Source organism: Polyodon spathula, chromosome 30 (assembly GCF_017654505.1).
Source record: "Polyodon spathula isolate WHYD16114869_AA chromosome 30, ASM1765450v1, whole genome shotgun sequence".
Classification (NCBI taxonomy): domain Eukaryota; kingdom Metazoa; phylum Chordata; class Actinopteri; order Acipenseriformes; family Polyodontidae; genus Polyodon; species Polyodon spathula.
The window spans coordinates 5,082,299-5,099,703 of record NC_054563.1 but is presented as its reverse complement, the minus strand read 5'-3'; the positions used below and the strand labels follow the sequence as shown (position 1 = coordinate 5,099,703).

Genomic DNA, 17,405 nt, shown 5'->3' with positions numbered 1-17,405 from the left:
AGAATATAGAATATAGAATTATGGTTGTGTGATCTACTTGCTTGAACAACAAAAAAACCTCTACATCTATGCAACGCCTTCAGAAAGGCGTGTCTCTGAGCCAATGAGAAAGCTCAAATAGTATGTATTAACCAATCAGTAATAAAGAGAGGCAAAAAACAAACATGTAATTTGAAGGACAAACTCTTCCAATTCACCAGTACCTGTAAAATGTGTTTAACAATGCACGTCAATGAATAGGATGGTCACTGTGTAAGGAACTTGCGTTTCAAATCATTTGCTTTAAGATTGTTTGGTGTTCCCACAACCGTACCTTTTCACAGTTTCCAAATAACAAAGCACTTGCATGACAATCCTGTGAAAAATGTGATTTACTCCTGCTGTGGAAGCGTCAAAACCTCGTCTAAATTAATAAATCCCTGCTTGAATCCCCGTTTTCTAGCATACAAATATTATTGGGAGAACAGACGCAGAGCAGCTGCCTGCAACCAGTGGACAATCACACAGTTATCAACCGTGTACAGTAGTAGCCTATTGCTGTACACAGGACCTCCGGTAACTCGGGAGCATCACCACACACATTGCTTTTCGTGGTTGCCTGGGAATATGAAGAGGAGACTATACAGTCAACCGACCATGAATACTGTTAATGTGATAGTGGATGTATTTAGACTATAACGACGATGGATGTAATGTACAGAATTAATACTCTGCATAGGAGTTCATGAGTTCACTGCACACAAAGCTGAAATCGACTGTGGCTGCAGAACGAAAGGTACGTCTAGGTAGACTTTAAAGCTGAAGTCAAGAACGTCTCTAGGTGTTTTAAGAAAGCAAGTAAGCGACAAAGAAATAAGTAGATGGCCTAACTAAAGAAGAACTCATGATTATTCGCTTCTCATTTCTGATCATTAAAAGTGTGCCGTAATCGCACCGGCTATTTTTAGTTATTAAAATTGGGATATGTCAGTTCATGTATTATTAGTTTTAATAACATCCGATATATAGTGCAAATAGAAACATATTTACAACACTACTATCAATAGTGTATTTGTACAGTATTAATAATTGTGAAACGATGCAGCTGTACATTCATTTTGTTAAAATGTTCGTTTTAGAAAAATAAATAAGGAGGATTTGTTTTATATGTATTTATACTTTGCGTATGTATGGTACAGTATTATGCATAGTGTCGTTTTGAAAAATGTACAGCAGTAGTCAAGTAACTATAACTGACCAATGTGGAAGTAGCAACGTGTTGAATCTTGTTTAACAGTAGCCTAAGTTACATTACTTGTGTAGCATCTTCTCGCTTTGAACAATACTGTAAATCACTGCTACTGTACAGTACAGTTTGTACTGGATGTCGACTCACTTTTGTTTTGTAAAAACACAGGTCCCTCACACACCAGTGCCATCCCTATTGTGTTTGTGTCCCAGCTTCAGTTTTTTACATTTATCAGGCTTGGCTGTGAAAGAAAGTAATGTTGCATGCTCCATAAAACCACAGATTAGACGGACTTCACTTGTGACTTTTCCAGCACTTTGTTTAATGAACAGTCTCTGGTAGTTGACTGGGTTAAGTAATATAAAGTGGCAACTTTCTGCTTTGTAAATTGAGCCTGGCTCTTGCGTTGGTCTCCAAACCCGAAGATGATGGTCATTATAGGGTGTAGTAGTGAATATATGTAATTATTTATTGCAATCATGGTCTACATTTTTTAATTGAGCCAAGCGTCCCATTTTTGTGATGTGCTTTATCAAGCCATTCATCTGACAAGTGCCTTTTATGTTGCTTTGGTTCCAGGTCCCTGATGTTTTCAGACTTCCCCAATGGCCCTGTTGAGTGGAGCTGGCAGCTCTGTAAATGTGACTGGTGTTTTTTTGAGGGTGGATAACTCAACAGAAGAACAGGATGCCGACCATCATCCTAACTACTATGCAATTTTGTATTCGGCCCTGATCTTCGCAATCATCCTTGGGAATGTGCTTGTGTGTCTGGCTGTGCTTCGAGAGAAGAGTCTGCAGACTAACACCAACTACCTGGTCGTGAGTCTAGCTGTTGCAGACCTGCTGGTGGCATCTCTGGTCATGCCATGGGTGGTTTATCTGGAAGTAAATAACTATCTAATATCAATGAAGCATTTTAAAACAAGTCCAGATACATCTCTTTGTAAGGCAGTTGCTGGGAGCCAGCTGCTTTGGGCGCTATATTGAGATTTGTCTTATTAAAAAAAAAGCATGAATTACTATAAAATAGTGGGTAATAAAAAAAAATTTAAAAACTACTGAAGCATTGTCTGACTATAACAGGGTGGGTGTTTTTAGAGGAGCCTTAAAGCGACAGTTTCACTTTTATGTCAATATAATTGCATATGAAGAACAATTGAGATTGAATGATATGAAATAATAATAATAATAATAATAATAATAATAATAATAATAATAATAATAATAATAATAATAATAATAATAAATTCATCATGATTCCTCTCTTATTCATATGTATAACACTTATCCACGGTAATTTTTCTAGATCTCCGTGGTTTAATTGCTCTCCACTTGCACGCACTGTACTGGATACACCATCTTAGGCTGGTTCAGTCTATAAGGTTATATAGCTTTTTACACACGCCCAGCTAAAATGAGTACCCCCCACTGGATATAGTGGAGGTGGGAATATGGACTGAGGATGGCAGAGTTTGCAAGTCATGCTTGCTATTTCTAGCTTTAGAAATAGGGAAGAGTACTTGCTTAATTGTATTTTTAAATGCATTATCCTGCATGTCTGCTTGTTTGATTTTTTTTCTTATGAATTCATACTAATAAGGTCTGGTTTGTTTTACATATAGACAAATAAACAGTTTTACATATATAATACAAAAAGATATCTTGAAGTGAACTTGCTGATAGACCTTATTTCTGCTTTATGCAGGTTGTTGGAGGGGATTGGATGTTCAGTCGAATGTATTGTGATGTTTTTGTGACACTGGATGTGATGATGTGCACAGCCAGCATTTTAAACCTCTGTGCTATCAGCATTGACAGGTGAGACTGTTGCCCTGTTAAATCTCTTTCACAGAAAATGGCATGTATCTGTTATCCAGATGTGCTTCGAAATACACTAAATGTACTCATTTTTTGGTTTTTTTTTAAGTTAATATATCACTTTTTTATTTGCTCTAAATACCATTTTGTGGACTGTTCCTTTTGAGTACTTTCTGTTTCTAAAGAAATCACATTAATCAATGACCTTCAAACTCTCCTGGTCCCTCTGTAGCATGAGGGGGAACAGCAGGCCTAAAAGCAGGGGTGCAAATTATGGTGCGATTCTATCTCATATAGTGCCAGCAACATTAGATTCTGGCACCAGTAGACATGTTTATGTATATTTTTTTTATTTTAATATTTTTTATTCCTCAGCAACCATCGTTGGGTGTGATGACCCCCCCCACACACACACACACTCACTCAATCCACAGATTTTTGTCTTTTTTTTGGACTTCCTTTCTCAATAGGTTTCTAACATGCGGTTGTCTGCTCTCTGTCAGGAGTGGTGTTGTGTGTTTAAAAATTCAGAGTGGTGAGGGTGATTGTTCTGATTTATCCACTCCCTCACAGAAATTATTTCCTCAAAGTGAATATGAATTGTTAATTTTTAGTGGTGCATGTTGCAATCTCACAAAGTATTGATGGAACAATGGCGCTGCCAGTAATCAGTTCAAGGAGTCTTATCTAGGCAGACTGTTTGCATACTGAAATTGCTTATATCCTATACTGACTTCAATCAGGCTAAATGTATTCTAAACCAAAATGGGGGGGGGGGGGGGGGGGGGTAGGTTTATTTCTCTTCTGATGACAAGGCTTGAAATAAGTTATAACTCATTATATTACAAAGGAGTCTCTGATTAATGGACAGTGATGTGACTAGATGTGACAGTAAGAGATTGTTTTGTTTTATCAACTGATGGGATAATAGGTGAATTCATCTGGTTCTGATTTTAATACACATTAGAAGACTAAGTGGCAACATCTGTTTCAAATTATTCAAAGCTTAAATGGTGCATAGACCTAAAAGCGATGATCGCAACTGGCTAAGAGATCTACAGTGTATGACAGATTCTGGTGTAATTGATTCAACTGAAAACTCTATAGTGGAAGTTTGTATGAACTGTTTTTAGCTTGATATGTTTTTAGACAGTGTATACAGACTTGAAACCCAAACCTGTTGAATGAAACCTGAACTTCATGGAATTCGGTGGATACCCAAGCCATTGTACACATCCATAAGGACCACAGGGCTAGGTTTTATTTAATAATCAGCTAATATGATTCTATTATGTAATTGTTATATAATATCATTTAGAACCTTTTGTTAAAATCAAATATCATCAAATACCACTAACCTAAAAACTCAATTTAAAACATGTGTACTGTCCTTTTATAAATAACTCGCCCCAAGTAAACTTATATCTTTTATCCCCAAAGGATGTCATTCCTTTCTAGAAACAGAGACATAACCAGAGAGTGAGATTACAAAACTAGAACTGACATATTTGGAGAGTTAATCAGCGAGAGTGCCCTATTTATTTGAGTACTGTCCAAGGGGTTTATCATTAATGTATTAATTATTAGGACTCTGCCAGGACTGGCTCGAATGCACTTCTCAAATCGGTTGTACTTGGTAGAATAAAAAAATTACAAAAAACACATTGGCTTAGGTATCATTCTATGTCATCGCCCAAGCTGTTTGGGTCATGTGAGCAAAAGAGGATATTCCCTTCAAAGTACAATGCTTGAACTGAGATAGTAATATTCAGCAGTGTACTGTACAGTGACAGCATTCAATTACATAGTGACTTCTCTGTGCTTCAGATACATGGTAACCACAGTCCAAATTCAACTTTTAGCTAGGAAAATGGGTTTTAGGAAAATATAACTTTGGGACTATGAGTAGTATTTCAGGTCTCTCTGCTTATTCATTCAGAATCATGTTACTCTGTGACGTTAACATTCATAGTTAACCATGTGATAAGAGCTTCTAAACTTTTTTATTTTTTATTTTATTGAGTCATTGAGACATATCTTGAGAGCTTTTCCTCCATTCTTTAATGAACTGTTTTCTGAAAGGAGAAAGAATCACGTTAAAGTTACAAAATGAAAAACAGAACACAACGAGAGTGCTTAAGAGGACTTGAGATACAAGTGTTTAGATGTTTGGTTTGAGTTTTGTAAAATCAACAGGTGCTTTGCCTCTTTCAAAAAATAGGCCCATTGTCTTCTCTATGACTTCTTTTGGCACAGTACCTAAAATATACTTCAGGTAGATAAGCCGTAGCACATGTGTGTATACCACAAGTGACTTTACGCCAGCCCTTATAATATAATCGCATTCCCAAAAGTGGAGTCATCTTTACTAGAACTAGTTCATACATGTCCTTCTTCTTTCCTCACAGATACACTGCAGTAGTGATGCCCATTCTGTATAACACCACGCACAGCTCCAAGAAACGAGTCACGCTAATGATCACTGCAGTATGGATACTAGCCTTTGTCGTCTCTTGTCCTCTTCTCTTTGGCTTTAATACCACAGGTAAAAGGTCTTCATGGATAAAACAACCATGCCCTTTACAGTGTACTGTGCATATCTTTTGATAGGATCTCCGAGGATGCAGTAAATCCCTTGGGCTGCAAATGCATTGCTGGTTTCTTTACATTTTAGTCAAGCCACTGGTGCACTAAAGATGAAATGCCACCTTCAAGAGTGTCTAGGGGTTATAGAATCTACTCAAATTTTATGCGACCTTTGAGAAGATGTGAAAACTCGAACTGTAATGTCACTTGGTGATTTTTGAGGTTATAATACTTGAATGTTGCACAAACACATGCCGATTAGATACAGTGTATGACTCAACACCATTAAATATGGACTAGACACATGACAGAATACTATGCCTGACCAATGAACAGGACGTCCTTCGAAATAACATGCAGTATTTTTTCTTGGCCCCGGTGTAAAGGGATCATTAATTACAGTTACTGGACTCTCTGTTTGACAGTGGCGTTGCCTCTCCTCTGTTCTTGTGTTCAGGCAAACTTCCATCCTCTAAAAAACGTTGGAAAAGGTTTTGTGAACTGCAAACTTATTAATCAAAACATTTATTTAGTGAATAGGGCCTGATAAGTGATATTGCCATGATGTGTAAAAAGCACACCACAGACAAAATGTTTGTCATTACATTTATTTAAAATTAATTTTTGTGTTCTTTCAGAGCATCCTAATATTTGTTCCATATCGAACCCGGAATTTGTCGTCTACTCCTCGGTCGTGTCTTTCTATCTTCCCTTCATTGTGACTCTCCTGGTTTACATCCGGATTTATGTGTTTCTCAGGAAGAGAAGGAAGCGCATTGCTTTCAGGCAGGCCAGTGAAAAACTCAAATCGGGAGGTTATCACCGACCACTGGTAAGAAAGCAATGGTCCATTGGGCCTGTTAATTAGGCCTCCATTCAGTCAGACAGATGCCTCAAATTCACTTTCCTGGAGATCAGTACATTATAGGTAGGGATATTTATTAGGGGGCTTATTCGTGCATAAAATACAAAAGTGATATTTCACTCTAATGTATTTCTTTTGAGCAGACGTGATTCTTCACTGAAAAAGCATGACTTTTAATTGTTTTATAGCCAGCGGGCACATCCAGGTAAGCAATAGGGACATAAATGAGTTGGATGTAAAACAGATCACTTTTGAATGTCACCTTGTGTGTCCTTTCTAAAAGAGAGGTACTGTACTGGGCTTTTAATAAAGACCGTAGATATGTGATGCTTTGTATTTTCATTATCTGAAGGCAAGAAAAGGAAATACACATATGCTCTCTTGACAGGCTGTCACAGTTAATAATAGAATAGCAGTAACATGTTCTACCCACATCAATGGAAGTGTAGACCTGAGAAATGAAACAATCTGCAGCAGGGCTATTTAAAAGGTGGCTGGACAATCTGATTAAAACATTCCTAATGGAGTCCTTGACCTGCAGCTCACAAAGTGACTCTGATTTTCCTTTTGATCAAGCAAACGTCTCTACATGCAGAGGGAGTCAAGGACGCGATACCCAAAGAAGAGATGGGCCTGTCTCCTATAAAAATTGAAGTGGTAAGTAAAACTCATTTCTCAAAGCAGAATACCCCCATACATATTTGTATTAGTATATGCTTAGTAGCTCAGTAACAAGTCAGTACTTTGAAGAGTAAGTCGGTTCAAACGGTGTTGTATTATGTTTGCGGTCATTCTAAGTGGTTCTGATTGCAATAAATAATATTTTTTTATACATGTATATTAAGGCGCTTTTACTATCAGGAGCAGCTATACAGTTTTAGTTGCTTGTCAAATACAATTTTAATCAACTCTACACCACACAATATTGTTTAAAATATTACCAACTAGCACGAACAACTGAGTTGCCACACCCGGGTTTAAAATGTATAAAGTTTCATACTTCTTTTAAAGTATCGAATGATGTGTCTGATTATTAATTTTTGTCTTGACGTAGGTTTCATCAACTGATCAATCAAAGTGTAATTTGGGGAGTTATTTCTAAAGAATTCACCTAGAAACCCAGGCAGGTCTGAGTCTTATTTTTGTTTGACTTGTGTTGCTACCGTGACAGAGAATTGAGTGGGTCTCATCTGGGTCAATACATTTACTCTTTCATTGGCCAGCGTGTGGAGTGACAGTTAATCTTCTGATTGGGCTGGATTATGGAGGCAAAGAGATATGTTGTCTTTTAACCTCTTTTCCCCACATTATTATACACACATCTCTGAGCATCTGTGGAGGATGAAGAATAAGGTTGTTAGAAGATTCATTTTAGACACATCGAGGCATATTTTCAAAGTGTTCCCTCCAGTCTTTTAATTAACTCATATTTTTGGAATGGAGGTAAACATCTAAATATAATTTGTGTAGCATTAACATGGAAATAATAGGAATTAATAATTTCTCAAGGACTGATTTATTTAGTAATAGAGACTGGAGTTAATGGATTAAGCATTGAAATTTGCTACTGCGTAATTTTGCAATTTCTTCCCATTTCAAGATCCTAGCAGTCCCTTCTAATGAACCCCACAGGGTTGTAACAGGAATTGAACCACAAGCTCTGTGTATGTGCTGTATTTCTGCAATTTTTCATGAGATTGTTGTGGGTATCTGAAATGTAATTGTATACCTGGCAATGTAAATATTGCTTGGTGTATGAGATCCTCAGCCCATGCACGACAATTTAATTTTTTTTTTATAACTAATGGAATTGTTGTGTGTCTGTACTCTTGAGACACATAATAATGAGTCCCAGTGAATTTCAGAACTGTTGCTGTATAATGCATTGTTTTATCATAGCAATATGCTATGACAGAAATCCAGTCTATGCCTATATAAAAGGCAAGGTATTTTTTGTACAGGACTACTATACTACAAGTAGTATTTTAATCAACCAGTCTCCAATTAAATTATTATATTCATAAGGCAAGCTAGAATAATTTGTTTAAGGTTTATACACACTCAAACTGTAGGGAATCACATTATTTAATTGGCACCGTGAATGCTAAATTGTGTTACCATTGAGAGTAGTTCTTTAGCGCAACAATAGAGAATCTCCCAAAAAGCTTATTTATACTCACTTCAGTGAGTCCAGAAGAGCTAATTACATGTGAGATGTATGGCAAGCCAAATACCAAAGCCGTTCCTGTTTAGAAGAAATGTTTTTCTGACAATGCTAATGCTAATGAACTGTTAAAGGAGCAATATGCCATTTTTAAATTCAATTTTAAATTACAATACATTTGTTTTGTTTTTTTTAAATCAAAGGTAATTAGAGGATACATTTTCTATTACCTGCCAGGTTTGTGTTCCTCAACTACTTATTTTCAACTTATTTTCCCCAAAAGCTAGCTCGTTCAGTTTCTACAAGATTCCATTTTAGTCTTGTAGCTGCATAATAGAAAACTACCATCTGACTGCTTTTATAAGCCTTTAGCATGAGCCCTCAGAATAATAGCTTTGGAATTGCAACATCTCAAAAGAATCCATAGCTTTTCTAAATAGCAAGACTGTCTTGATGTCTCTCTTTTTTCCTTTTTAAATGCTGTCTTTTATCCCACAATCCCATTTTCTTTTACTCTGTACTTGTTCACCTTATTTCTTAGCAAACACCCTTATCCAGGGTGACTTACAATTTCCCGACACATGTAAAATATATTCTAAGTATTTCTTTCTTTCTTTCTTTCTTTCTTTCTTTCTTTCTTTCTTTCTTTCTTTCTTTCTTTCTTTCTTGCCCAAGAAGAAACTCTTAGATATCTGTGTCAAACATAGTTGTACCGTATATGAATAATATTTTGATGGGTCTATTGTAAAATAAATATTGTATTTTCAGTGCCGTCTTTGGTTTCGATGAAATATAAATGTCTTATCTGTATCCTTTGCTAAAGTATGTGTGAAAAAAGACATTCTTCCATTTTAGTATTCAAGGCGTTCTAGTTTTTTTTTTTACTCATAAACTGGATTAAAAAAAAAATCTGTGAGTATTTAATTCTGTTATGATAGGCAAAATAAAGTACCTGCTCAATTGCCTATTCCCATTACTTTTGCATCAAAACGAAAAAATCGATATTATTTATATGTACATTTATTTTAGTATCACATGTTGAAATGTAAATAAATGATCCATAAAAGAAAAGTTCTCATAATGGCACTGCTGGTATCCAGGCTGAATACACTGCAGAGGGGCAATCTGGCTCTGGTGGTGATGATCAGTTACTTCAAAAGACATGACTATACAGCAATATCTGTTTAACATTGTTTTACAATGAATAACGTCCATATCAACTTACTTTAACAAAGACTATTCCATGAAAAATTAAAGAGGGAACCGTTTGGGACTGTAAATTAGAATTAAGTTGGGAACATGCTGTGTGAGTAAATGTATTCTTTAATATTTAAATCCTTTAAAGAAAACACTGTAGTACTAATACTTCAGTGTTTTATACACATATGTGAACTATTGGTTATGGTATACGTTGTATCATTGACTTTGATTCTGATGGGAGTTTTATTAACACGCAGTGATTGCTAAATGCCTGTTCAACTGTAGGAGAACACCGAGGAACCTGCGCGTGTCAACCTCCACTCCATCACCTCCTGTCTGAAGCTCAAAAAGCAGAAGGCAGTTCCCTCTGAGAATAACTTCCTGGCTCCAGTAGACGTGCAGAACGACTGCAGCGTCAGCCAGGCCTCCTTCGCCAGAACAGAGAACGAGGTAGACGGGGAGGAAGAGGTGAGGGAGACCATCAGCCAGCTGCCCAAGAGGTCCTCTGAAGTGAGGAACCTCCCCAATGGTAAAACCCGGATAGCCCTGCAGCCTGTGTCAAAGCGTAGGAACAGGCAGGACAGAGAGAGGAAAGCCACGCAGATGCTGGCCGTTGTTCTAGGTAAATTAGGTTTTTATTAATTCCTCTGAATGCATACTTTGGTTGTGGCTTATGTATGCCTCAATAGATGGCTAGAAAAGGATAGGATAGACTTTGTATTAGGTTCACAAATTGTTTTATGACTTTCCATAGGGGAATAACAAACTCATTCAAAACATCAAAGGATTAGGTATCCAGATATAAATTTGAAGATCAGTATAGTTGAAAACGCCAGATGGATTCCAGTATATGACAAATAAACCCCACAGTTCTTTATACACTCTATCGATGACTTAAATAAGGTGAGGTCATCTGAGTTAAGACCATGAATTACTGAGAGTGGCATCAACATAAATTGTACACACTGTGTTTAAAAATGTAGTTAAACTAATCACACAAATATATTCTCTTTTACAGGCGTATTCTTGATATGCTGGCTCCCATTCTTTGTAACGCACATAGTGAACACTCACTGCAAGCAATGTCATGTACCCCCTGAAGTCTACAGCGCTACCACCTGGCTGGGGTATGTCAACAGTGCCCTCAATCCTGTGATCTATACAACATTCAACATTGAGTTTCGAAGAGCGTTTATCAAGATCCTTAGCTGCTAGTGTCATGATACAATACATTTCGCTCTATAACATAATAAGAAGCTGATTCTAAATGTATGTGTTTTGCGAGGTACACACTGTTTTTCATGCTTTAAAAAAGAAGAATATGTCCTCATATGGCTTGTCAATGTTGCAGCTTTATGGTAAACAAATGGTTGAAATGTGAAAACAGTGAAGCAACTGTCAAGAAAGTATTACGCACACTGGGATCCTATTGCGATTTTAGAATTGATTTCTGAATTAGTCAGTCTTAGACTTTCTGCTTTCTGACTGCTGCTTGCTGTTCTGATTTAATTGCGTGAGCCTATCTACTGAAGATCATCCGAGGATCCTGCACACAGAATGGAAGCTTCCATTTTACAGCTGAGCCCTCCCGCCTCAGGTGCTGAAAGGCAAGCAGTCGTCTGTTGTGCTTGCAACGAAGATGTTGGGAACCGCGTACATTTAAAAAAAATGCTTTAATGCTGGTTCATTGACTGTACTGTAAGTGGAAATGGAGCCGGGACAAGCTTTACAACAACACAGTCCATATCTCCAGTACTTACATTGACTTATTTTTATTGGGTATTATTAGCCAAATAATACATATAAAAACATGTAGTGCAAGTTGTTAGTCTGCGGAAAAGCATAAGCATAGACCTGAGGTTCCATGTGTCAAGGTATAAAACCATTCCAAGCAGTATTTATGGAGAAACGACCTCTCTGTCACAGCCCTTCAGAAACTTCAAAACAAAAAAAGAAAATCCTGGGTTTAAAAACAGTGTATCAGGTCATTTTGTAAAAGGCAGTGTGCTGAGATGCACTGCCATGACTGATTCTGATCCCTGACGGTAAGGCAAGGTTAAAAGATCTATGTGGTCATGCGAACAAGTCCAGTTGTTTTGTATAGTGGTTAAGATATGTGCTTAATGGGGTGCAATTGACCATCTGCACCCTGTTACACTTGACTTGTGGTTATAGTTGTTGAAAGCTAGAGACATTTAATACCTTTAAAGAGGTTTAATGTTCAAGCTGGTTGTGCTGTTTTTGTTATGTGCTATGAAAAGATCTTAAGGAAGCATATTTATTTATTAATTTAAAGGTGATGGTTTAGTATCCCTATATTGATATTGTGTCCCTTAAGCTCTTGACTTGTTTATTGTTTTTCAATGGGATTAGCCTATGCTTTGTATGCAAACAAGATGTTAATCTACAATATTGTATATCGAGGAATGTAAAATACAATAATAAATGTGTGGATTATTTTTTTTTTTTTTTAAATGATAGCAAAAATTATTAATTATTGTATACGTTATTAATTATTGTACAAGTGTCAAGGTGTAGAGTATACAGAAAACTATTGAATTACTAAATATCATTACAGTGGACTTTTTCAGTGCACTGGTATACAATGTAGTAATTGTAGTAGTTTTTCATTTGGTTGGGAAGTGGAAATTGTGGTGGGTCTGTGAGGATTTAGTAAAGAAATTGAGGTTTCGTCACATCATGCATAACAGTCCTATCTCAGTTCTTTACCCAAGAGTGTAAATGCATTATAACCTGGAGCAATTATTTTTATTAGCTGAGGCATGAAAACTTGTTTTAGCATCTAATTGCTCAAAACGTCTATAAAACTACAAGATTATGATTTATAAGGTTTGAAAGAAAAAGGGGGTAATTTAATTGAATTATTTATGTCCTACACTATACCTCTGCAGTTCCATCCTTGGTGCCTTCATTGAATATATGTGGTGATTTAAAATAAAATATTAGAAACTACGGTTTTCAGTGCAGCCTGAACCTGTGTTATATGACTACAATACATACACCCGGGTCCCAGGGTAACTTGAGTGCCCCTATCCAGACTGTGTTGGAATACAGACCCACGGTCCGCTAGATCTTTGTCCTTACTTGAACCATTAAGAGCCTGCTGTGTGTTTCAGCTGTTCAAAAGAATAATGTTCGGAATGTGTGACCCACGTATTGTGAACGTGCGGTTTTATTAGTCAGGAATGTCATTGAAATGCATGGTCACGTACAGGTGACAGCTTCCCTGTAGTTAGGGTGATTGAGTTTATCTGATTACTTTGCTTTCTGTCTTTATGCAGCGTGATTAGTAGAATGGAGCGCCATTCTGAAACAGGTCTTTTAACTGTGGCTTAAACATGTTATTACCAGCCACTTCAGAAACGGGCAAATAAATGTGGAGATAATAAAAAAGAAGAAAATGATTCAAGCTACAATGTAATGGGTACACCACCGTGAAACACAGACATGTCTGGCAGATACTATATAATGCTGAACATTATTTTTATTTGATTGCTTTTGCTTGGGTTTTTTTCTTTGGCTGACCCACCTTGCATCACCTTTTATGAGGTTTGTAAGTTCAGTGGATGAATTTAAATATTAAACCATGTTGAGTATATACTGACGCATATTGGTGTGCAGTACTGGTGAACTGGTTTGAGGAATTCTTAATGAAAACATTTTGGTTCTTAGCTATTTTCTAAAATTGCCATTTCCTTGTCTTTTGCTGTACATCATGCATCACCGTTATACTGTATTTCTGAGCTATGTTGTAGCCAGAAGGAAATTACTCACTCCAGAATGTGAATGAGTTATGTAATATAAAATTACATCTGTCTGCTGTGCTAATGGAGACAAGCGCTTTTAGTGTAGCATAGTAGACTGCATTGGTCTCTGAACTTGAAGACTGGTTCGATCCTCAGTCATTACCTCCTACTGTGTTGCAGATGCTGGCATACCTTCCTAGTGGTACCTTATATCCAGTGATTTTCACACTGTAAATTCAAACCCCCCCCCCCAATCCATAAATACTGGCATACACATCTAATAGGAAACAAGTTCAGTTTAAAAAAATGTAGTTCAGTTAGATGCTTAGAGAGAGATGAAAGAAAAATACATAATTCATTTGGTTGAGAAACTACAGTAAAAGCAAGATGGGGAATGAGGACATACATATATTGGTGCATTTGTTTTTTAAATTACAATACGTGTTTTGTTTTTCATTAAAAATCACTTTTTTAGTGGCCGTACCAAATTTGATCTGAAGGAGAATACAGGCTTTGCAAACCCCTAGTGAACACCTCAAGCGCTGATGGTCATCAGCTGTAATTGTAATTCATGTATGCTCCTGCACACCCTGCGAGGTCGTTCTGCAGTTGTTAATAGTGGGGGGTAACTGACAGGGGTTGATTTGGCATGAGTAAATCAAACCTGGATTTCAGAGTATTTTACAGCATGGTCGCAGGTTGCTCCTAATAATAAGTGGTTAATGCAATCTGTGTTCTAGTTGAAATGCTAGTAGTATAAAGATCAGCACCCTCTTACTTGGGGGATTTTCACTTGGTGGTTGAGATCGAATTTTACCAGGTTTTACATAACTTTAAAAATACATCTAGAACCTGTAATAAAACATCATTAGGTCTATCAGATGTTTTGAACCAGTAATAACCTACTGCTAGATATTACTCACACTTCAGAACTTTTGGAATCCTTTGAGCAAATTACCAATTCTAGCTCTATTACTTGATGATAATAGACCTGAAATAAGTAGTAATGTGAAATACACAGTCCTTATATAGGACTCTTTGAGCTGTGATGCTTTCCCATGCATCTAACACATACCCTAGAAAAATACCCCAAACGCACTTGCAAAGGATTCGTAAAATGTCACCTTGATGTGCTAAAACAGAATACTACTGTATGTATTAAATAGCATATGCACTCCAAATTGATCCTGTCAAACCTAAATGGAATACAATGTAAAAGGATTATAGTTCAAAGCTCTTAACCACCTAAACACTGGCTGGATTAATTTGGGTTTAACTGGAAAATTAAAATTTGCTCAGCAGGGGATTGTCTTAGAGTTATTAATGTATTGAACAGACACCTTTGATTTGCTGTATACAGTAACATTTCCAGATACAGTCAAACCTGTATTACAGACCACCTGCATCGAACATGTGATCCTTGTGATATGCCTTCATGTACTGTACTGTGTTGCACATTGCCTTTGTTATATCAGTGGTGAATGAAGACCACCTGTCTGAGAAGTGCACTTGCAGACAGAGCATTGAGGAATAGTGATAAGCAGGTTTGACTGCAGCTCCTTTGACTATGCTAATGTATTACCTAGATTGTAATTGTAACTAAATGTAATAAAGTGATGCTGGTGGAATTCTACATAATTTCATTATACCCAACTCAACTGTTTAATAATATTTAGCCATGTGCTCAAGAGTTAAGGCAGCCTCCCAGCCACTTAATTGCTAATCCTGTTATCAGCTGACTCCCGGTTTCGTGATGCTGCTAGAACTGGATTTAAACCTGGCCTCTGGTTTCCTTAAACTGCTAATCTCTTTTGATCACTAAAAAAAAAAATCTCAAGCATCTGAAGGAGTGATTTTTCCTTATCAAAACAGAGTATTCATTGTGTGAATCTGCCCCGACTGTTCCTGAAAAGCATTGTCTAATTAACCTTCTGAGGAGATGCAGACAAATGCTGCTGTACTCAGATAAGTTAGCATTTCTCTCAACTTGTTAAGAGTGTTCTTATGACAAAATGTGCTTACTGTGCATGAGGCAAAAAGCTTTGATCAGCTTTGAATCATAACAGAATGTCACGAGCTAATAGTGAAGATGCAGTAATCCTGGCTGTTGGTGACACAAAATAAATCTGCTTGATGTAACAAATTTGCACCCACAAGAAATCCTTTTTTTTTTTTTTTGTGGAAAAACTGCCCTCACAGATTTTCAGAACTTGGTACGGTATGTGTATTTCAAATTTGCATTTTAACTTAAATCCAACTCTTATAAAAGTTTCCCATAGTGAAAGCTTAGTAAGGGGTAATAAAGCACAGTGAACTTGTGGTAAAGGATACAAAGCTTTGTAAAGCCCAGGGAGGTATGGTAAAGAATATTAAAAAAAAAAAAAAAAAACATGGAAAACAATGATAACTGCGTAGTATGACCATGGGAAAAGCTTAGGAAAACTGCAGAAAATTGGCAAAATTACCATGGTACATTTTGGTAAGACAATATTCTATTTAGCTCAGTCTACACAAATGTAATTTGCTTTTTAAGTTTCATATCTAATAAAATTATTTACTGAACTTAAATTATGAACCTATGAAAATCAAGTTCTTGAAGTGTAAGATGCAATAATAAATGTAATTGTATGTTAAATTAACATTCACTCTGTTCAATTGAGATTAAGAAGCCAGAGGCACATATGTAAGTGCAAACTGGAACTAAAAACTAATCTGACTAATACTGAAATTCTCTTGTTTATTTCTCAACATTCATTTCCAGTTCATCAACGAATCTTTGAATCTGAATATTTGAATTTCTGATTTTTGAGAAAAGTCTGCTAAAATCAATTTCCCAACTAAAAGAGCATTGAGAATTATTTAGAGGACAACTTGACATGAGCAAATTTGACGGGGATCAACAGATCATTGTGTAGGTGCATGTTCATCACATTGTACAGGTACTTTAACACATTGACTCCCATGTTAGCGACTGTTTGTAGCGAGTCGCCCAGTGCAGTACTGTGGGACTTGAAGCTGGAAATATGCCAGCCCATCTTGACTTGAAGCTGGCAATGCGCCAGCCCACCATTGGGACTAAGGTGGGGTTCTCAACAAGGTCCACCTAGCCTGTATATCTGTATTCCCAAGAGCGCCCTGTATCAGCTGCTGTTACTCTGTGAATCGTTGAGTTGTTGTTGTTGTGTTCAGCTGCTGTCTGAGTTGCTGTCGTGTGCTGTGCTGCTGTCTATGGTGCTGAACACTGTTCCTGACTAATAAAGAGCATGTTATTTTCCTGACAACTGTCATCTTCCTTGGGCTCCCATGTAGCTCACTACATTGTTAGGTTTGTCAGGATTTGTTTTTATAATGAAATATAATAATAGGTGCACTGTGCTGTACCAACAGTGATACATTTCGAAGGACAGACCCAAGAACTGTATTATAAAATAAAAAAATAAAGCATGCCTTAATGTGAACTCTAAGCATAACCTTATCGATATAAATGGTAATTACATGGGAAAAGATCTATATATATATATATATATATATATATATATATATATATATATATATCAATTAAGGTTTTTTTTTTAACAAAGTAGCATGATCAGAAAATTCGTTGTAAGCTTTACATTTATTAGTGTGTTTTTATTTTTTTGAAAACAAAAATTTTTTCAACTTTTTTTTATAAATCAATCCAAAAGAAAAAATGTTTAATTTTTTCCTTACGAACATGTCATAAGATTTATATATCCTTATATATATTATATATATATATATATATATATATATA

At 36.4% G+C, this 17,405-nt stretch overlaps 1 protein-coding gene across 1 annotated transcript; it reads left to right on the top strand.

The window, feature by feature from the left end:
• The first annotated feature begins 470 nt into the window (after positions 1-470).
• drd3 (dopamine receptor D3) lies at positions 471-12,284 on the top strand. Its single transcript, XM_041232598.1, has 8 exons — positions 471-775; positions 1,808-2,115; positions 2,936-3,048; positions 5,457-5,593; positions 6,273-6,466; positions 7,076-7,219; positions 10,149-10,485; positions 10,882-12,284. Exons 2-8 carry the CDS (start codon positions 1,834-1,836, stop codon positions 11,076-11,078), a joined length of 1,404 nt encoding a protein of 467 aa, XP_041088532.1. The 5' UTR covers positions 471-775; positions 1,808-1,833; the 3' UTR covers positions 11,079-12,284.
• Positions 12,285-17,405: the final 5,121 nt, after the last annotated feature.

Bases quoted from the DNA above. Each gene is read 5' to 3' on its own strand.
- drd3 (XM_041232598.1), top strand. From the start codon at position 1,834: ATGGCCCTGTTGAGTGGAGCTGGCAGCTCTGTAAATGTGACTGGTGTT. The intron at 2,116-2,935 runs GTAAATAACTAT...TGCTTTATGCAG, and splicing joins CATGGGTGGTTTATCTGGAA to GTTGTTGGAGGGGATTGGAT. The intron at 6,467-7,075 runs GTAAGAAAGCAA...CTTTTGATCAAG, and splicing joins GAGGTTATCACCGACCACTG to CAAACGTCTCTACATGCAGA.